This window comes from Muntiacus reevesi, chromosome 15, assembly GCF_963930625.1.
Source record: "Muntiacus reevesi chromosome 15, mMunRee1.1, whole genome shotgun sequence".
NCBI lineage: Eukaryota > Metazoa > Chordata > Mammalia > Artiodactyla > Cervidae > Muntiacus > Muntiacus reevesi.
This window is the reverse complement of record NC_089263.1, coordinates 20,077,396-20,099,813: the sequence shown is the minus strand read 5'-3', so window position 1 is coordinate 20,099,813 and position 22,418 is coordinate 20,077,396. Positions and strand designations below refer to the sequence as shown.

Below are 22,418 nucleotides of genomic sequence, written 5' to 3'. Positions count from 1 at the left end.
CCAAAAAGTGATTGGGAAATCAATGAAAACACCACTACAATATATGTTTCTGAAATATAAGTATACATTTTAATTTAATATATTTTAAAATCAGTACATGTATACGCATGACTAACAGATCAAATCCACACCTGTAAGCTTCCAAGAACCATTTACTGTGCTGACAGTAGTAGGGGTGCAGGCAGAGGGAGAATAAATAATAGTGCTTTGGGGAGCGCAGTAGTGATCGATAGGGTAGGTAAAGAAGGAGCCTCATCGTGGACATTACGGCAGGAACAACTCCCCAGTACTGACATGTGCAAAGTTCCAGGTCTCCACAACAGGAACAGGAATGGCCCAGCCAACCAAACAGCCTCCCTACTTGGCTACCAAGTGCAGAGGGTGGAGGGACTCGGGCACCAGGGCGCCGGGATGAGGGAGCTGGACCCAGAGAGTAGAGTTCAGACAAGCACGTGTGTTCATACACACACACACCCCCGGCCCCCCGCTGACCACAGCATCACCCCACATGACAAAACTGTACACAGTTGAACAAAGGTGCTCCCAGCCTCCCTGTCACCTCTTTGGCAGTGAGTCAGGCCATCCCAACTTCTGACACACAGACATCTTCATCAGGAGGAAGGCTGTCCTGTGTGGTGGGGACAGGCCTTTAGGTGAGAGCAAAGCTACTGAAGCTGTAGCATTAAGTGAACATCCCTAAACAAAAAAGATGTTAGTTGCTAATTATAAGTGTACAGACAGAAAACTGCTTCATGTCCCATACCCCAAGGATGGACACAGTCATTTTCCTACATAAAGGTGAAATATAACAAGCCCTTGATCATGCTTCAGCAAGTACAGTTATGGGGCAGGAAAAGAAATTAAGTTCCATATGCTAAAATTTACACTTACTGCTGTGAACTAAGTTTTAATGTATTTCTTGAGTCAAAATAAAACCAAATGTCTAAGGACACACTAAGCTTATGATAGACTTTCATCTGTAACTTATTCACTTCTCTAAGTTAGACTCATGCTAATGGAACCTGTCCAGGCTTTCAAGCATCTAAACTGAAGAAACATTAAAGCCACCCTGTATAATTAGGCACAGAAAACTTCAGAGGGGTGACTGATCAGGGCTTCTCAGGACTGGATGTTGGTTGAATTGAGGATTCGGGAAGCAGCATCAGATTTGGAAGCCTTTGAAAGTTCGCGCTGTTGAAAAATAAATAACATCAATGGCAGTACTGCCCCCTCTCATGCATGCCCTGCCCTGGTAAGTAAGCATGAGTAAATGTCAGCACACAGCCCCCTGAGGGTGTTTCTCTAAGACGGTGGGCCCTAGCCCAGCACAGGCTGTGTTAGGAATCTAAGGGAAGGAAATGCTTAGTCACAGATTAAGCAGGTGCATATATGCCCCTTGATTGCTTTCCTCAGCCAGGTTTTGTTAAAACTTCACAGAGGAGAAATCCCTTAGACTTCACCAAGTACTCTGAGTTGTCAAGCTAGATAGGCAACAAGCTTTGGTCTTTTGAGCCCTTTATGAAACAATGGGCCAGAGTATTTATCTACCAATCCCTGGGGCTGAGGGCCTGTTAACCTGCTGGTGATTTCATCTCATGCTGGAGCACATGGTATTGAAGCAGAAGACAAAGCATGAGTGACCAGTGAGGAAGGAGAGGTGTCAGTAGAGGTTAGTCTGCTGGCTTCAGTGCTGCCTGGTGGAGCCTACAGCCGCAACAGCCCAAACAGAAGAGCCTTCCTGACCGAGCCAAAGACAGATATGTGTAAGTGCCAAGTGGATGAAGCAGGGCTGGCTGAGCAACAGGAAAGAGAAAGTTGGACTTTGTGGTCTGCAGTCAGCTAGCCATAGTGACAAGTACCCACTTCTGTAGGAGAACCACAACAGTCAAGTACTTGATAAAGAATTCCCTGGTAGATCAGTGGTTAAGATTGAGCTTGAGGTTCAATCCCTGGTTGGGGAACTAAGATCCCATATGCCACACAGCACAGCCAAAAAAAAAAACATAAAACAATTCTTTAAAAAAAAAAAAAGTAACTTGACAAAAGTAAAATATAAAACGAGCTTCAGAGCTCAAAATGAGCTGTAGCTTTGGGCAGCTGTCACATTCTCCATTACTGCAGCAAGACAGTTGATGACCTAGGCTTTCACTCAATATCCCCCACAAGGGTGAAGGACGGCCTCGCCTCTCAGTAGTTAGATAGTGAGACAAGAGAACACATCCCTAAGGAAAGGGCACTGCAGTTAAGTGTTGGTAAATGTGAAGTAGGTTACTAGGAGCTGAAGAGCATTGTGGGAAAAAAACAACTTTCTTCCAGTGCCTCCTATGTGCTTTAGCAGCTCAATGTGGTAGAAATAGGCAAAGGCAAAGAAATGAGCATGGGCTAGCCCAGAGCAGACAGAAAGTTGGCAGTGCAGCTCTGAGGGGTTAGTAAGACATATACTCCAGGAAATAATCAGCACACAGGCCAAGAACCTTATAGGCAGCACACAGCTGGGGCTCCCCTCCCCATGTGATGGGGCCTCTCTTCTTTCTAGCACACTGGAGGCCCTTAATGTCACAACTGGGGAGGGTGGAAATTCTCTGTTGTGAAATAACAGGATAAAAAAACTTTGCCTAACTTTAGATGGGGCTGAGAATCCAAGTCTGAACAAGTTAATCGGCAGATTAGTCTGTTTAGTCAGTCTGTTGGGAACTTAAGCCAGATATTTACTGTTTTTGAAATCTGTATTAGGGATTCCTGCTTCCTTTGTTAAAAAGTCTTATGACAGTACAGCTGAGATGACTGGTTAGTGCAGCCCTGTGCCCACATGGGAAGGAAGCCAGCAGATGACAGATCAGCTTGGAAAAGGGACGTGGGACATGCAGGGGTTGCCATACAGACCTGAAGCCCAACAGTGGAGCTGTCAGAGAGGGACGGATCCTTCTAAGAACAAAGAATTAAGACAATTACCAAGACTCCACCAAGAGAGCACCAGGGCAGTAATTAGAAAGGTCACCTCCTGCAGCCAGGGAATGGTATTTCTTAAGCAGAAGGATCCAGGTTAAATGTCTGGTTGCTGCTGCCATCTTTCTTCCTGTATACCACCCTTACACCACCCCCACCTCATGCCATGGTCATGTCAGGAAAGGGATTCTCAGCCTCCAAAGATCCGTCCGAAGTAACAGCCTGGGTGTCCCTAGGGAGATGCCCCCTCTGCCCCAACTGTGTGCTCCCCAGGGACTGGTAGATATTAGAAAAGGTGAATTACCGCAAACTCAGAATAGGTGCTGGCAACAGAATTAATGCTGAAGTTGCGCCGTGGGGGGGCCGAGTCAGGGTACCCACCGCTGAGGATGCTGCCATTGAGCTCCAGGTTCTCCTTGTTGGCTCCATGCTTGACGGCACGGGGTGTTTTTTTCCCTGAACAGGTGGAAGTGATGACTGGCTGCAGAGAAAGGAAGATCCTTCAATGTATCACCCTTATAATTACCATACATACACAAATTATCAAAGGCTGACACCGTCTATTCATGTGTCTGGAATCCTATACTTTTGGTTTAATAAATATAAATTCTTAATGACTTGCAGAACCCCTATCTTGAGCATAGTCTGCAGAATACTTGAAAGACTGAACAGGCTTTAGCACACCTCACCCCTGTCCTGGCCTGAGAGTTCCTGTCTGCACCTAGTCGTCCAGTGTCTGGGCTGGAACCCACATGCAGGGAGCAACTGAAGACCAGGCTTGGAACTGAGCCTACGGAGACTTCAGTTTCCCAGCCACCCCAGTGCTTCCCACAACACCAGTCAGGGCTCAGGAAGACCATTCTCTTCTCTTCTCTCATTTAGCCTTTGAGAGACTAGTTAGTTTCCATCTGTTAACTCTCAGCATCTCAATGATAATCAGATGAAAGGATCTTAGAAACTGGAACAAGGAGGTGGGGCCTTGTGTGGCTGAACCACACTGACTCCTTTATGTCAGCTCCACCTTAGGCCCGCAGTCCCACCCTCTCCCCGTCCTGCATGACCGAAACTTCAATCTTCGCACAAGGAATGTGCCCAAGCCAGACAAAGCCCCTATCAAGTCTGACCCTTGCCTTCACCTGATATGAAAACTGGAAGAATGCCTTTTGCTGAGGCAGGTGATTGGTGGTCTCGAGACCCTGGGAGAAAGAAAACTGTGCAGTGCCCATCAGTACAGACGTGCTGCTCCTAGATGTGTCCTATAGATGTATCTACATTTTTAGCTTTGGCCCCTTTAAATCCCTCTGTACCCCTTTCGGAGCTTGAGTGCAGATGCAAATGCCTCTGGGTCACTGTCCGCCTGATCCTGCCTGTATGTAAATTACCCACAGTAAACTTCATAACTGCACTTTATGAAGCTACCTGCTTTGTTTTTTGGTCTCAAAGTTCCTTCTCAGTTCAGAGGGAAATATTCAGTATCTCTGCCTCCCAGCAGACCCTGGAGTGCATAGGCCGGGCTGGTGTTGCAGATGTGCTTGTACACAGAGCATACTGACCTTGCCGCCAGAAGGTGGAAGTCGAGACACAGGGGAGCGGTAGACTGTCCCCGAAAAGACAGGCCGAATGCTGCTGTTGGCCGTAGCATTGGACATGGTGGTAGTGTTCAGCTAGGACAAGAAACAAGATTACTGACATGAGACAACCCATCCCTACACTACAGAGGAGTGAGGACGGGAAGCAGTCTAGAAAAGTGTTCAGTGTTCCATCCAGCAGGTGGAATTGTAAAATGGGACAACCATTTTGTTCCGAAAAGTTAAACAGGCAACTATCCTAAGGCGCAGCCATGTCACTCTTGGGTATTTATCCAAGAGAAATGAAAGCATATATCTATACAAAGACTTACACATAAATATTTACAGCAGCTTTATGTGTAGTAGCCAGATATAAGCTAAATCTCCATCAACACAGGCAACTAGATAAGCAAATTGTGGTATATACATCCAGTGGAATACTGTTCAAAGTAAAAAGAGTAACCTACTGACATAACACAGATGAAAAAAGCCAGACACAGAAGTATACACACTGTGTGATTCTATTCTATAAAATGTTAGAAAATGCAAACTAATCAATAGTGACAGCGCGAACAAAGATGTAGCTGCCAGGAGCTGGAGGGGATGGGTGAGGGAAGCAAAGAGAATACAAAAGGGCAAAAGGAAACTGGGTGTGATGGGTAAAAATTTATAACATGTTTTAAAAATTTCATCACATTATTTTCCTAATAAAAAATTAAGTACCTAATATCAAACAATAGGGAACTAGTTTAATAAATGACAGAATGCCAAAAAAATAGAATATACTAGCTAATAATGAGCATATTTAAAGAAAGTTTAATTTTCTGAAAAAGCAGAAATCAAAATTATATATGTGATCTCTATTTTATGAAAATACACTATTTTAAAAAGCTTTTTATAAAAGCAGGAAAAACACCAAATATTCTCATTGGTGCTCCTGGAGTTATACATTATAGGTGATTTTTTAAAAACATTTTCTATGTAATAAAGTATGAGTTGAGGATTGAAGAGGAAAATAGCACTTCATTTATCAAAGAAAAGGTTTAAAAAAAAAAAAAAAGGAAGGGAAGGACGAACTCCCTGATTTCCTGCTCTAGAGATTAAGGAGTATTAGCTATTCTATTTGCCAAGCATGAAAGTCTTCCTTCACACAGCACCATCGTCACTTGTTTGAGTTACAGAATGAACCTCTGAAGGTTTTCATCATTGCAGAATGTTGGCAGCTGCCGGCACCCCCGAGTTTAATCGGGGACTCACCAGCTGACACACATCAAAGCCCAGCAGTTTGGGCAGCTCCGCCTCACCTTGCGCACTTTGCCCGGAGTGCTGGGTGCCAGTCCTCGCCGCTTGTTGGGTGTTCGCGGAGTACTGCCATAGAGCATCTCTGTCTCTGTCTGCTTCTTGTTCTTTAGTTGCTGTGTGAAAGTCAAGGGCAAGAATGATAAATCCCATAAGGAGAGCAGCTCTGGGATGGGGGCAGAGGAAGGGCCAGAAATACAATGCAAGTGTCTACACCCAGAGCTAAAAAGAGCTGCCATGAGCTGCAACTTCTTTAGTCAACTTAGAGCCCTGGCAGACTCTGGGCTGCTCACTCACTGCTCTTCCCCGCTTCCCAAGTCGGGCTCACTTACTCGTTCCTGCTTGGCCCTCTCCTTCTCCAGCCGGTGCATCTCCCACTGTTCTGTTACGTACTCCATGAATTTCTGCCCATTCACCACAAATGCCTTTGAATGCTCCTGTTCCCACATTTCAATTCTTGCTTTCAACTCCTCTTCCAACTGAGACCACAAACAAGGACATGTTAATCATGGCAAATCTTTGGTGTGAAACCTGAAAGAAATGATTCTCCCAAAGAATGCCTCTCCCCGCCTCAGAGTATCATTAACCTGACTTCAGGTAGCTGCACCCATATGGGAACAGGCTGAAGTGGCCAGGAATCAGTCTGGGCATGGTTCATTCATAACACGCTTAAAGGTGGGAAAAGGTGAGAACCCAGAGCCTGAGCACTAAAGTTCCGGTGCCACAAGCTGGAGGCAGCACTGGGGGAACCTGCAACAATAAGCAGGCAGTGTTCACGGAGCAGCACGAGCTGGGCTGAGCCTGGGATCCACCCCTCACTGGCTCTGAAGAGGTGGGCTGGGTACATAAGTGCTCAGTCCCTCAGTTTGCTCATCTGTAAGAATGGCAATAATGCCAACCTCTTAAGGATGTTGTGACGATTAAGTGAATTAATAAATGGGAAGCACTCTAAAACAGTAGCTGGCACTTAATTTAATAAATGTTAACTATTATTATTAAAATAGAGAATAGTAATGAAGTCCAAAGTACTTTCTCAAAAGGTCACCTTGTGTTATGGGCTCAATTATGCCCCCTGCCAAATTCATATCCTGATGTCCTAATCCCCAGTACCTCAGAATGTGACTTTATCTGAACACAGATGTAATTAAGTTAAAATGAGGTCATAAGGGTGAGTCCTAATCCAACATGACTGTAGCTTTGTAAGAAAATTTAAACACAGACATATACAGTAGGAGGACTGTGTGGAGATACAGGGAGAAGATAACTGTGTGGAGGTAGGAAAGAAGCCTCAGAAGAAACCAGCCCTGCTGACACCTTGATTTCAGACTTCTAGCCTCCAGGACTGAGAAAATGAATTTCTGTTGTTTTAGCCACCCAGTCTCTGGTACTCTGTTGTGGCAGTCCTAAAAACATAATAAAACTTGATATTCGGTTATCAAGAAATACTTGATACTAGGAAGACCCAGCATGTACTTACTATCCTTGCCTAACCCTTGGAAGAGAATACAGTTTGGGGGCAAAATGATTCAAACCAAGGGATATATAAAAAGTGAGATATTTTGTAGCCACGCACCAAACACTTTCAGCAACAATATTACCTTAGGGAGTGTTTTTTGGAGTTTGGCTCTCTGCTTTTCCTCTTTTAGAAGATTTCCTCCACGATTTGTAAATCGACTTGGATCTGAAGCTTTTCTCTGTGAAAAACACATTTTAATTAGAGTAGATGCCTGACAGTCAGTCACTTCTGCTAGAATCCATGCTCTCATAAATGGATGCATATTTTTAAGGAGACTTGAGAGTTTTCATCCCCACCCACTCTGAGCAGTGAGACATGGTGGCTTTCTAAGGCAGGGAGTGGGGTGTGAATACTCTCAGAGAGATGCAAGATCATACACTGGGGTGCAGGAAAACTACTGTTTCCTTTTCTAAAAAGTAAGACAGGCTTTAATATTTACTGCACAATGTCACTGGCTCCTTTCCTTGGTTCAGAGGTCACCAAAGGGAAATGGGGGGGTTCGGGGGGACAAGCAGAAGGTCTACACTCAGAGGGCTTGCTGGTGGCTCCCCCACTTGCCCACTCCCAGTGTATTAAGACAACACAGCTTAAATGTGCTCAGTGAAAGGGTTTATAGATCATGTGATTTTTATTAAATTAACCCCCACAAAATGGACAAAAAATATAAAATGTTAGGCTTCTTATTCTTTTTAACTTTTCTGTTTTTAGTTACATTCTATAATATATCAGAACAGTAAAGTAAGTATATAATTTATAAATGCAAATTAGGTGAATACACTAAAAAATGGGGCAGATAATCTAGAAAGTTTAGAAACAGTCTCGACAATTTGGGGGCCAAACTGATAAATTCTGTTTCCTTTCCAGGCTGTTTGATTAGTAACTTTGTATAAGCATATCTAAAAGGAATGGTAATGAGCTTCTTATTTTTCCTTAAACATTGGCATGTAAACAAGGGTTGCATATTTGGTTCTTTATTAACTTTATATATGTATGTTTTTAAATTATAGTTGATTTACAGTATTATATAAGTTTCAGGTGTACAACACAGAGATTCACAATTTTTAAAGGTCATACTCCATTTATAGTTATTTTAAAATATTGGCTATGCTCTACAGTGTTCCATGCATGCTGTACAATGTATCCCAGCGGCTTAGTTATTTTATACATAGTAGTTATACTTCTTAATCCCCTACTCCTGAATAGTCCCAGTTTCCCCCGCGCCAGTGGTAACCATTAGTTTGTTTCTATGTCTGTGAGTCTGTTTTTTTTGTTATATGCATTAGTTTATTTTATAGATTCCACATATGAGTGGTGTCTTACAGTAGTTGTCTTTTTCTCTGAGTTATTCCACTAAGCAGAATACCCTATAGGTCCATTCAAGTTGTTGCCAGTGGCCAAATATCATTCTCTTTTATGGTACTTTCACTACTTTCAGTACTTTCACTCCTCCTCCTCCTTTCTTTCTATCAGAAGTAAGGAGGAATGGAGGCCTAGAACACCTGCTCTTAAACAGCTGTGAGATCTCACACAGTTTTCTCTACTTCTGAGTCTTAGTTTCCTGCCTATAAACTTAAACTTTGGATTTGCTAAAGGGCTGTTCCAGCTCTAACAGGACTGGTATGGACCTGAGAATAAATCTCATGAATTTCATGCCCAAGGTGCCTCTCTTGCCTCAACACGTTCCCAGCTCTGAACTCTAAAATGCTCTAAGGGAACCTGTTTGTGCTGTCTATCAGAACAAAAGGAACTCAGGGTACACAAATGTGCCCCAATAACCAGGCAATTTTCTAAGATAATAGCAAAAGTTTGAACAGTACAGAATGTTAGTTACCTGCCCCTACATCCATTCTTCTCTCTTTCCTTAGAAACAGACCCTGGATTTATCTATGGTAGCAGTTCTCCCAGCCTCGCCAGTAGTTGGTGTGGCATTTAAGTGGAAGTGCTATGAAGAGAGCCTGGGAAGGGCTCTTAGAGGGAAGGAGGGGCAACGCCTTTTGTGCTCCCTCCTTCCCATGCTGTATGAAACGCTATGGTTGGAGCTCCAGAACCACCATGGACCTGAGCTTAAGATTCACCCCTTAGTGGTGGAGGAGCTATAAACTGGAGAAGCCTGGGACCCCACTGACTATGGAACAGCCATACCTGCCTTGCACTGCCTACCTCTAGACTGCCTTTATGCAAGAAACTTCAGCCTTATTGAAAGCATTAATTTGGGGTTTTTCTCTTACATGTTTCTAAGCTTGACAAATACAGATGGGTTAGCAGTAATTTACAGATGTAATGATAAAACCTGGTAAAGAGCAAAGGAAACAGGCTCTGACTTCACACAGAGGATGCTTGCTTACCACCACACTGTACTCTAAGGAAAATAGACAAAAACTAGGGCAGTACCTCAAACTCTAAGAAAAGCCTCCAGCTTTCTTCCCACTTCTGGACACCTTCAAAGAGTTCTTTGTGAACCTCATAGTAGTTTCTTAACCGCACGATCTCGGCATCATGGAGCTGGAGCAGATTTTCTGTGTAGTCCTCTGCAAGATACAGGCCCAGTAGTTTTAAGAAATCCCTCCAGTGTTTAGTATCCCAATTTACTAATCCCTCATCCCCCTAAAATGGAAGCAGATTTTTCTCCCTTACAGTAAAAGTGATACATGAGTAATTGTATGCTGTAGCTAATAAAAGTCAGGTTTGTCACCATCAACCTGGTAGGACTGGAGATTGACTAAGGTGTAGAATAATATGACTAAGATTCTCAAAACTTCTGTCATCTTTTGCCTTGTCTTATGTTTCTTTCATATTATTTCTTTTCATGCTGCCCAATAGAGGGCTGAGTCACAGAAAATGTACAGAAACATGGAATTCAGTAAAGACAGCAGCATCTTTATATTCAATTTAGACCAGAATTCCATTGGGCCCTTGGGGGCATACTCCTGGGCTCAAAAGTGGGCTCTGCCATTTACCTGCTATGTGTCTCTGGGTTAAGCTGTGCAACATTTATGTGCCCCAGTGTCCTTCCTCATCCCCTAACATGACTATTAAGTGAGATAATCCTGTTAAGAGTCTGACATTGCACCTGGCAGCGCAGAGTAAGCACCTGATAAACCTGAGCTTCACACCTGTAGGCCACAGAGTTATACCGCTTCAGAGATCCCTCATTTCCCAGCAGCATTTGCAAATGCCTATTTGAACAGGAATGGCAGTTTGTGCCTCTGTTGCAGAGGAAATACTCCCCAGCGAACGTCGGCACGTATGAATCACAGGTGAGCAGCCACGTGAAGGGTGACACTTCTGTACGAACCGGAGTAGTAGGCGGCGAACGCCCGCCTCTGCTCCTGGCTGTAGAAACACTTGTCCCAGTGCTGCGCCACCTCCACTCGGATTGCCTCGATCACCTTCTTCATGTTTTGCATTTTCAGTTCTTCCAACCGATCCACTTCTAACTGCAGCTAAAACAAAAAGACCTGTTAAAAGTGCTTGTCATACTTGTATATTTATGTAAATTTGCAAAATATTTTCCCCTTTTTCAATAAAGTGAAGTGAAAGTTGCTCAGTTGCGTCCAACTCTTTGCAACCCCATGGACTACAGTCCATGGAATTCTCCAGGCCAGAATACTGGGGTGGGTAGCCTTTCCCTTCTCCAGGGGATCTTCCCAACCCATGGATAGAACCCAGGTCTCCCATATTGCAGGCATTACCAGCTAAGCCACAAGGAAAGTCCTTTAAAATAAAATTACAACACAAAACCACAGTGGCAAGTCAACACTCTATAACAATGATATCCTAGGAGCCAAAAATCTAAGAAACATACACAAAAAATAATAGATGATCAGGCTACTGCCACCCTTTTCTGATGTTTGTCTTAAAAACAGGCTCACTCAGGACTTCCTTGGTGGTCTAGTGACTAAGACTCTATGCTCCCAATGCAGGGGGCCCAGGTTCAATCCCTGGTCAGGGAACTAGATCCTGCATGCAACTAAGACCTGAGGCAAATAAATATTTTTAAAAAAGAAAGAAAAAACAGGCTCACTCAAGGCAGAAGCTGGTTAAAGACATAAGTGTGTGCTCACGCTCAGTCCTCTGTGACTCTTTGCGACCCCATGGACTATGTAGCCTGCCAGGCTCCTCTGTCTATGGGATTTCCCAGGCAAGAATACCAGACTGGGTTGTCACTTCCTATTCCAGAGGATCTTCCTGACCCAGGGATTGAACCCACATCTCCTGCACTGGCAGGCAGATTCTTTACCAGTGAGCCACTAGGGAAGTCCCAGAGACATCACACTTGACACCAAAAAGCTGACCCAGTGCCCTTAGGGTTCCTTACCGCTTTCCGGACCTTGGCCTTCGACCCAGTCATAACCGTGGCCACAGCTTCTCTTTCTTCTGCAGGTATTTGCAACCTATCCCAGAGTTCTCGTATCTGAGCACGCAGCCCCTCACACACTGCTTCATTTTGTGATTTTCGCACTTCCAGCTGTAGCAAGGAAAGCCAGTGGTTACAGCAATGACAGAGGCAGAGAGAAAGCTGGCCCTCTGGCTTCGCACAAAGATACATCTCTACCCGCATGGAGAAGAAGCACTTTCACAAGACTGTGAAGAGCTGTGTTTTCATGACTTCTGAAAACAAACTATAAGGCTGTCATTATGGTAGTAGGGTCTCAGATTTCCAAAATTAGGATTTAAATTTCAACTAAAAAAAAAAAAATTTTTTTTTTTTTTTTCAGTTAAACACTAAACTAATTCAAATAACTTAGTTTTTCACCCAAATCCTGAATTTCATATTCTGAGAACTACATATAAATTAAGGTTTTTGTTTAAAAAAAAAATTCAAGGTTATATTTCATACAATACTCTCTTTATCTTAAACCACAAGTTTTTTTTTTTCAAATTGCTGGATACTGTGGAGATCCCAGGTCATAATCTGAGCAACATTACCTGCCGGAGCAACTTCTGTAGTGTTGCAATATTTTCCAGAGATAAACAGAAGGCTTCTTCATCTTCACACACCACGTCTCTTTCAAAGCTTGTGTCCGGAGTGTGCTCTAATTCCTCCATACACAGTATGATTTGTCTCTTTATGTTAACAAACTCCTCACGCCTAGATGCCTATGAAAGAAGATTATAAGATACCTGGAGGAAAGTCAAATGACTTTTAGGACATATGAATGTTGACATAAAGCTATGACAAACCTTGACAGAATATTAAAAAGCAAAGATATCACTTTGTTGACAAAGGTCCATATAGTCAAAGCTATGGTCTTTTCAGTAGTCATGTATGGGTATGAGAGTTGGACTATAAAGAAGGATGAGCGCCAAAGAATTGATGCTTTTACACTGTGGTGCTAGAGAAGACTCTTGGGACTGCAAGGAGATCAAACTAGTCAATCCTAAAGGAAATCAGTCCTGAATATTCACTGGAAGGACTGATGCTGAAACTGAAGCTCCCAATATTTGGCCACTTGATGCAAACAGCCAATTCATTGGAAAAGACCCTGATGCTGGGAAAAATTGAAGGCAGGAGGAGAAGGGGGCGACAGAGGATGAGATGGTTAGACAGCATCACTGACTCAATGAACCTGAATTTGAGCAAACTCCAGGAGATACTGCAGACAGGGAAGCCTGGCGTGCTGCAGTCCATGGGGTCACAAAGAGTTAACACGCTACTTAGCAAACTGAACAGAAACACCAATGTTAGCATACCTTTGTTTCCCTCAAAGTTGCCACATGCTGTCTAAACTGGTTCAGCTCTTCTAAGCTGGGAACTGAGGTGCTGTCGATTTCATAATGGGGCATGCAAAGAATTTCACACAGTTCTTGATCTTGTTCTTGAAGAATTTTCAGTTCTTGTTTTCTCTCCTTTTTCTGTTTTCTCCTCAGTTCTACCTGAGTACGCAAATCCTTTTCTAGTTGCAAGATGGTTGTCTCTCCTTCTTCCTGTAGGAGACAACGTACCACTATTAAGGTGCCAAGAGGATTTCTTCAAAGGAGGAGAAAGATGATGAAAAAAAAAAGACTAGGATGACAGACTTTTAGTTAAACTTACAAATAAGTTAACTTATTTGTTAGCCTAACAGAATAAACCTAACCTAACAGAACATGGCACAGAGAGGGCCCCCTAGTTCCTCGACAAGGAAAGGTACCAGGGCAAGCTTACCAGAGATAAAAATGGCTGAAAAACTTGCTTTGAGTTAACTATAGTTATTTAGCTCCTAACTAAATGTTTATCCCCAAAATCCTAAGAACATCACTTAACCATCCCAATAATCGAAGGTCATCATTTAACTAATAAAAATCCATTTTGTACTCCTTGCTCTACTCCTAATTGATAAGCAGGAGAAGAAAAAAGTGGCAGTTATATGTCCTATAAATTTTATTCAACATTGAACTGTAATATAATTTAAGGGAGATATACTACTGAATACCTAACTTCTCATCCAATTTCATATCAAAAGTTAAAAAAAAAAAGACTAAAGAAGGAATCTCAGAAAACAACAAAATTCTGTAAAGCAATTATCCTTCAATTAAAAAATTTTAAAAAAAGGAATCTCAAAATCAATGATATTTATGCCATTTGTGTTGATGTCAGAGTCTGCCTGATTGCTCACAGCTACAAGATATTAATTATTCTTAACTCTTTAAACACAGTGTCCTCCTCTGCTGACTCCATCTAGATACCCAGGCAATTCTTTCTGTAACAGGGAGAGGGACCTGAGACCTTACTGGTACCACATCAGCCCCCTGTATGCTGTCCCTGCTCCCACCTCTATTCTAGTTACTTTCCCAACCCTCACATTTGTCTTCATTTTTATGATCCCAACACTGTTTTTACTTGTTCTAACCCAGGCTATGTTTCGGGGTCCCTCTGTCATTCATGTCATGCTTGCTGGTGTCTGCATTCATGTCTGACTCGTGCTGGAGCACGGGATAGCAGCCTCTCAGCAAGAAACACAGATGAGCATCCCTGGGTTTGACCTCACTCTCCTGATATTCCTACTATGGAAACATTTCTTCTCATGTGGCCACTCTGGCTGGTTCAGTGCTGTGCAGCTTTCAAGTATGAAAAAACCCACAAAGGCAGGTTTTGGGGGTAACTTTCCCTTATATCACTCGTCACCTTTGTTTAAGTAGCTCTTTTCATTTTCTTTCAAAGAAAGAATGGAATGATATCATCTATTTCTCTTTTAACAAAGCTCAGAGTTAAAAAAATTTTTATGTCCTACAAATTGATAGGAATAGGAAACTTGTTTTTGATTAAAACATTGCAACACTTAGGTGTTTAGCCTCTCAACAGGGCAACTTATTTATATAAGTGAAAAAAACGGCTTTGCTGGAACCAAGTAACTAGGCAACATGCTCCACCCATTTCTCACGTCCAGTACCAGCCCTACAAAGTTCTTCCCTAAATCTCAGACGCAAACAGGATCCCCTGACACCCTGCCACATACATGAAAAGGCTCAACATTTAACTCGCTGCACAGAGTGTTCAGTTCTTTTTGACAGACGGCTATGCTTTTGATAAGTCTTTCCTTCAGGCTTTCCTCTTCAGCAATCATCATATCCAGGAGGTCCTATGAAAGAGAAAACAGTCCTATAAAAGTTTTGGGTTTTCCCCCATTGGCGTCAAACAACAAATAACACCAAAAGTCTCACAGTTTCAAATTTTTAAGAAAGGACTTAAAAAAAAAACCAGGACTTCCCTGGTGGTCCAGTTTTTAAGACTCCACACTCCCAATGCAGGGGACCCAGGTTCAATCCTTGGTCCAGGAACTAGGATCCCCATGGCTTGGCCAAAACAAACATGCAAACAAAACCAGGAGGAGCCTGTGACATCCTAGTGTCACTTCTATATGCTATTTTAGATGAGACACCAACATCCTTTCCCCTGTCCCACTGCAAGGAGGCCAGTGCTACTAAACTCACCTTGATGTGCTTCTTTACAACCTCAGTTCTTTGTAACCGCTGGTCCTCTGGAATGCCAATCAATTCCCATATTTCCCGAAGGTGATTCAGGGCTTTCTGGAGACATAGTATGGACTCCTCCGCCAGCACCTCACTAAAAACCAAGAGAAGCCAGAGACATGAGTCAGTGCCTCCAGTCTAAAAACTGTATTTACAGAAACTAAAACTAGTTTCTCAGTGGGCTCAAGGCTAAAAAAATTGGAAACAAGCATTCAATTTAATTCATCTTTAACTACTCCCCTATCCTTTCCCCCACAAACACCACAACCCTGGCAAAGCAAAATCCAGTATCACATTACATTTTAGAAATTCAATCTTACATTGTGTAAATTCAATCTGTGGAATAATACTCAGAATCTGGACTTCAATCAATGATTCTACTTATGGCAGTATAATACGGAAAAACAGACAAAAATGTCAGCTCCTATAAAACAACTGGAAGTTTATTGCAAATTTGTTACTCATCTTTTTCCCTTCCAGTTTTATTAAGCTATAATTAATATACAGCACTGTATAAGTTTAAGGTATACAGCACAATGATTTGATTTACATACATCATGAAGTGTTATCACAATAAGTTTAGTAAACATCTATCATCTCATATAGGTAAAATATTAAAGAAATTTAAAAATTCTTATGACGAGAATTCAGTATTATTCTTTAACAACTTTCATAAATAACATACAGTGGTGCCAATTATATTGATCATGTTGTACATTACATCCCTATTACTTATCTTTTTTTTTTTTTCTATTACGTATCTTAAAACTGTTTTATCTGGACTTGTGTGGTGGTCCGTTGGTTAAGAATCTGACTGCCAATACAGGGGACGTGGGTTTGGTCCCTGCTCTGGAAGGATTCCACATGCCACGGGGCAACTGTCTGTGCACAGCTACTGAGCCCACACGCCCTAGGGCCCGGGCTTCACAACGAGAGAAGCCGCTGCAGTGAGAAGTCTGTGCGCCGCAGCTAGAGAGTAGCCCCCCCTCACAGAAACTAGAGAAAGCCCACGTAGCAACAGAGACCCAACATGGCCAAAAATACATTAATTAAATACAAATTTTTTAAAAACCTGACTTACCTTATAACCTTTTGACTGCCCTCATCCAATTCTTCCTTTCCCCTACCCCCAGACTCTGGTAAGCTGAAACTATCTCTTTTTCTGAATTTGCTTGTTTCTGAAATGTAATTGACCTATAACACTATGTTAATTCCTGCTAGAGAACACAGTGAATATTAGTGAACATATTTCTATACATTTCAAACTGATCACCAGAATAAGTCTAGCTACAATAGGTCACCATACAAGCTATTACCTAGTTATTGACTACATTCTGCACACTGTCCATTTCATACCTGTAACTCATTTATTTTGTAACTGGAAGTTTGTATTTTTCTTTTTTTTTTAATTTGACTGCACTGGATCTTTCTTGCTGTGGGATCTTCATTGCAGCCTGCAGGATCTTTTTGTTGTGGCATATGGGATCTCAGTTCTCTGACCAGGAATCAAACCCACATCCCCTGAATTGCAAGGCAGATTCTTAACCACTGGACAGTCAGGGAAGTCCCTGAGAGTTCTATATTTAATTTTCTGGGGGATGGCCAACTGTTTTCCATAGTGGCTACTCCAATTTACATCCCTACCAATAGTGCACAAGGGTTCCTTTTTCCCAGTATCCCCGCCAATTCATGTTATCTGTTATCTTTAAGAAAAGCCATTCTGACAGTTGTGAGGTGATTATCTCATTGTGGTTCTGATCTGTATTTCCCTTTTGATTAGTGATGTTAAGCATCTTTTCATGTGCCCGTTGACCATGTGTACGTCTTCCTTGGAATAATGTCTATTCAGATCCTCTACCCATTTTTAGTAAGGGTGTTTGTTTGCTTAATGTTGAGTTGTATACATTCTTTGTATATTTTGTATATTAACCCCTGATCAGTGTTGATGAGTATATAGAAAAGCTAGAACCTTCACACATTGCTGGTTGGAGTGAATTAGTACACCACTTTGAGACTGTTGGCAGTATCTGCTAAAGTTAAACTCTGGATGTGCTTTGCTACCAGTCAGCCAGGAGGCCTGGAACAAGTCACTGAAGCTCTTCTGTGCGAGAGATGAGGCTAGAGGCTCTCACTGGCCCCCTTTCTGTTATAGCATATTCAGGGATTCTGAATCACCAGCCTAGATCTCCAGGAACATCAGTTTCTCCATAGTTTTAATATACTCATTTCCAAGACATTTTTCTAGCCAAGGAATCCCAATGTAAAGGTTTCCTGTTCTAGTTGCAGAAAAGTTTTTGCACAAATACTAGTTGCCTATGCCAGATGGCAGTATCAATACACACATAATGAAGAGTGTTTAAAAGAATTTACTGGGACATCCTTGGTCCAGTGGTTAAGAATCTGCCTGCCAACGCAGGGAACATGGGTTTGATTCCTGCTCTGGGAAGATTCCACTGCCGTGGGGCAACTAAGCCCATGTGCCGCCACCACTGAGCCCACGCTCTAGAGTCTGTGCTCTGCAACAAGAGAAGACACTACAACGAGAAGTCCAGGCAGTGTGTACACCGCAACTAGAGGAACAGCCACAAAAACCCAGCACAGCCAAAAACTAGTTAATAAAAAAAATGAAAAGAAAACCTACAGAATGGGAGAAAACATTTGCAAACGATGTGACAGACTTGGGCTTAATCTCCAAAATACACAAACAGCTCAAACAACAATAAAAAAAGAGAAACAACCCCATCAAAAAATGCACAGAAGACCTTAATAGACATTTACCCAAAGAAGACATACAGATGGCCAGTAGGCACATGAAAAGATTCTCAGCATCACTAATTAGTAGAGAAATGCAAATCAAAACTATAATGAGGTACCACCTCATAACTGGTCAGAACAGCCATCATTAAAAGTCTACAAATAACAAATGCTGGAGAAGGTGTGAAGAGAACCCTCCTACACTACTAGAGGGAATATAAGTTGGTGCTGCCTCTATGGAAAACAGTTTGGAGATTCTTCAAAAGAAAAAAGAGAGAAAAATGGAGTTGCCATATGATCCAGCAAGTCTACTCGTGGGCACATACCCAGACTAAACTATAATTTGAAGATACATGCACCCCTAGTGTTCACAGCACTACTACAATAGCAGGAAACAACCTAAATGTCCATCAATAGATGAATGGATAAAGAAGGTGTGGTGTATATATACACATATACATACCCACGATGGAATATTACTCAGCCATAGAAAAGAAAATAATGCCATTTGCAGCAACACAAATGGACCTAGAGATTATCATTAAGTGAAGTAAATCAGAAAGACAGACAAATAACACATGCTATCATGAATCTAAAATATGACACACGACAGACTCACAGATATAGAGAATGTATTTGTGGTTGCCAAGGGGGAAGGAAGGATTGGGAGTTTGGGATTAGCAGATTCAAACTGTATAGCACACAAAACTATATTCAATACCCTGGGAATAAACCGTAATGGAAAAGAATATATGTATAACTGAATCACTTTGCTATACAGCAGAAATTAACACAACATTGTAAATCAACTGTATTTCAATAAAACTTTAAAAGTAAACTAAAAGCATAAAAAATGTAAAAAAAATTATGGTACAATTATGTACTGCCTTGCTAACTGGTTTCAGGTAATTCCTGAAAAGGTGCAAATTTGAGATTTTTTTCTTATACTACATCACTTGAAAAACTGAGGGTGCTTACAAGAATACCATTCAAGAACACAGAGGTTGAAAGGGGCCAATTTTTCCAGTCTCGAGACTCTTAAGTCACTAGCCCAGAAGATATCCTAAATGGCCCTTTAAATGATTTCCTACCTTCCGGCAGCATTCCACTGATCTACTGTCCTCTTTTTTTTCCTAAATAGCCCTCCAGAAAAGCTTGTTAAGCTCCTCTGTACAATCCTCTGTACAACCTGCTTCAGAAATCAAGCCAATAGCTAATTCAGTGACCATTCTGATAACCATATTTTTCAGGCATATTTCTCTCAGTCTTCTCTAAATATGAATACTTGACACCAGATTACCTGAAAGTCTAGTTTTGTTAGCATAGTAATTCCAGTTGTCCTTTTAAAGCCTAGTTAGATCTGTCAGGCTGGAACCAAAGTTAATTGATAACTTTTCCTTCCTCATCATTCACTTTCTTGAAAGCAGTAAGATGCCTGAACAATCCAAAAACTGCTAATGGACGTGGGAGTTAAGAGTCTTCTGTAAAATGTCCTTTAAAATTTTTCCAGTCTTCAGAATGTGTCATTAGCTGAAACACACAGCAGCTTAACTGTGCTCTCTTTTAAATAATAAGTTATTTGTCATCCACAACCTGACACCCAACAACTGTTTTCCAGTGGTGCCAGTGATTTGTACTCCATTCCCATTCTCCCAAGGATAAGCATTTGAAAAAGAACTGTCAGAATCAGCAACCATGGAAGGAAGAACCTTTCAAAGCCATACATTAACCAGTTTGACCAATAACTATAAATTACTTAATAATGAATTATCACAATGCTTCACTCACTACTTTCCGAAAATAAGGTTAACAACTGTATCACTTTTAACACAAAAATCCTAGCACTGGCATTGTTTTCATTTTAGAGATGAGCAAACGGACATTCAACATCATTACCCAAAGTTACAAGGCCGGTAAGAGGCGGAGTGATGAGTCTGGTCGCAATTTCAATTCGGACACTCCTTTCCCCCCACCCCCGCTTCTCCCGCAGTGCCTGAAAAGTTGCTAAAACGACCGGACACGTATTCCTTAATTGGGAGTTTCTGAACTTGCAAGAAAACCAAGCTATGTTTCCAATTCGAGTAAAATATTAACACTGCAACCCAGAGACACTGAAATGCAACGCTAAATTAAAAGCTTAACGGCTTTATTGAAACCCTGACTACAAAAAACTCAGGACATACATAAAACACGCCGTCGGTGCCAAGAAGCAGCACCTGAGAAGCTAGGCGGCCGGAGAGGGTGGGGCTCCCGGACTCCAGCTCCGACCGCCCCGCACCCGCGGCGCCGCGGGCCCGACCCGACCTCACCACCCCGCCGCTGATTCCGGGCACCTGCACTCGGGCCGCTCGGGGCGGCTGGACCTGCGGGGGCCCGAGGCCGCCGGGGAAAGGGTGTGTCAGGTCTGGCTTCTCCGCCGCCAGCGGCCCGCGGCCCTCGCGCCGACTCACAGCTTCCCAGCGGAGCCCGGCCGCTCCCAGCCTCACTCGGTTGCGGCTGATAGGACGCCCCGACCCCGGGTGGAGGGCGGCCCCTCGGACCCCGCACCGCCCCGCACCCAGAAGGGGAGTCGCTCCTTTCCGCGCCCCCTCGACACCCCCCACAAACATGCACCTTCTCCTCATGACGGACGCTCCAAGCGGGCGGGCGTCGAGGCCCCCGACCTTCTCCACGCGGGCCGATCGCAGAAACCCCCAGCAAGCACCAGCGGCGTCCCTCCTGGTCGCAGCTGCACCAGCCGTTAGGCCTCCGCAGAATTTCAAACCGAACCGGAGGCGGTGAAAGCCCCATGATTGGTGCCCCGTCCCGTCGCTCCTCGCGAAGCCCCGCCCTCGCCCCGCCCACCGGCGCGCCGCGGTTTGGGGCGGGGCACCTGCGCACTGGGCGCGGTTTTCAAAGTGCGCGTCTCCGCCTAGAGACCGCCGAGTCTCCCGGTCTCCCTAGCATGGTGCGTTTAAAACGCATTGCCGCCCTTGGCCGGCGAGGTGACGGGAGCAGGAGTCACAGAAAAGCCTGGCGCCTTAATGTGTTTCCCTCGCTCTTTCAGGCAGCAGTCCTGGAGACCAAGCTTTGGTGGCCGTTTCCCCAGATAGAGGAAAGCAGGACCTAAAGGGGAGAGGGAGTGACGTTGGACCTTTCTCACCGGCCGGTGCTTTTCTAGTGATCTCATTTAATTTTCGCAACCATCCTGTTTTTGTTGTTTAGTCGCTAAGTAGTGTACGACTCTGCGACCCCAATGGACTGTGGCCTGCCAGGCTTCTCTGTCCATGGGATCCAACCTGCCTCTCCAGCATTGGCAGGCGGATCCGTTACCACTGAACCACTGGGAAGCCCACCATCCTGCTAGGTAAACACCGCCGTTCTACAGAAGGAAGTATCTCCAAAAGGTTTGTGACTTCCCAGGTAACGATTGGTAAATAAATGAGATTACCTGGATCGTGGTTTTCTTTAAAACTACATGGGTTTATATAATTGTCCTATGAAAAATTAGACTCAAAACTCGACAAAGTTGCTTGCTGTGCGCTGTGCTCAGCCGTGTCCGACTCTTTGCTACCACATGGACTGTAGCCTGCCAGGCTCCTCTGTCTTGGGATTCTCCAGGCAAGAATACTGTAGTGGATTGCCATGCCCTCCTCCAGGGAATCTTCCCAGCTCAGGGATCAAATCCAGTTCTCCCGCATTGCAGGCGGATTCTTTACCATCTGAGCCACCAGGGAAGCACTTAATGCTTACATATCACATTTTCATGGTTGTGTAATATATGGTCGTGTAGATTCATAATTCAACTCTTTTACAGTTGATGAATATTTAGGTGTCATTTGTACAGATAAATGTTTTCATACCTCAATCTCTGCATCTTGCATTCTTTCTTAGGGTTAGTTCCTAGAAGTGTAATTACTTTATGCTCCCTCTCCAGACAGGTTGTATTTATTCACTTGCCTTCACCACCAAGGCATCCTCGCTGGAAGAATACCTTCCTTACCCTCAGCAGCATGGAGTACTGTGGTCCTTGTGACATTTCTTTGCTTGATAAGAATCGTTGCTTGCTTGATAATAATGGAAATTGCACATTTCCCCCATGTTTATTGGCCAACAGTAGTGTCTGTGAGTTCTCTTCATTTGCCTTTTCCATGAAAGAAAAGTAAAGGGTGCTTGTTTGCTTAGCCTTCAGGACAGTGTTTTTTTTCACTTTCAGAAGAACTTCACTGTTGCTTTCAACATCCTTTAACTTGTTCAGTTCAGTTGCTCAGTCGTGTCTGACTCTTTGCGACCCCATGAATCGCAGCACGCCAGGCCTCCCTGTCCATCACCAACTCCCGGAGTTTACTCAAACTCATGTCCATCGTGTTGGTGATGCCATCCAGCCATCTCATCCTCTGTCA

The 22,418-nt window shown here is 43.3% G+C and overlaps 1 protein-coding gene across 5 annotated transcripts; it reads right to left on the bottom strand.

Moving 5' to 3' along the window:
- Positions 1-42: 42 nt before the first annotated feature.
- Positions 43-20,788, bottom strand: PRC1 (protein regulator of cytokinesis 1). 5 transcript variants are annotated; one of them, XM_065906409.1, is made up of 15 exons: positions 20,650-20,788; positions 15,244-15,376; positions 14,769-14,891; positions 13,024-13,257; positions 12,259-12,429; positions 11,648-11,797; positions 10,625-10,772; positions 9,721-9,857; positions 7,412-7,507; positions 6,146-6,292; positions 5,819-5,929; positions 4,500-4,610; positions 3,251-3,427; positions 2,884-2,925; positions 43-1,191 (listed from the first exon to the last, which is right to left on the bottom strand). In XM_065906409.1, exons 1-15 carry the CDS (start codon positions 20,658-20,660, stop codon positions 1,120-1,122), a joined length of 1,863 nt encoding a protein of 620 aa, XP_065762481.1. In that variant the 5' UTR covers positions 20,661-20,788; the 3' UTR covers positions 43-1,119. The 5 variants fall into 5 exon arrangements, with proteins under 5 accessions (XP_065762481.1, XP_065762483.1, XP_065762486.1 ...); XM_065906411.1 differs by having other exon boundaries at positions 2,884-2,922; XM_065906414.1 differs by having other exon boundaries at positions 3,328-3,427.
- Between the last annotated feature and the right edge of the window lie 1,630 nt (positions 20,789-22,418).

Coding starts and splice junctions, on each gene's coding strand:
- PRC1 (XM_065906409.1), bottom strand. Junction 7,508..9,720: donor GGCTTTTCTTAGAGTTTGAG/GTACTGCCCTAG, acceptor TGTTTTTCACAG/AGAAAAGCTTCAGATCCAAG. Junction 2,926..3,250: donor GCACCTATTCTGAGTTTGCG/GTAATTCACCTT, acceptor CTTTGTTCTTAG/AAGGATCCGTCCCTCTCTGA.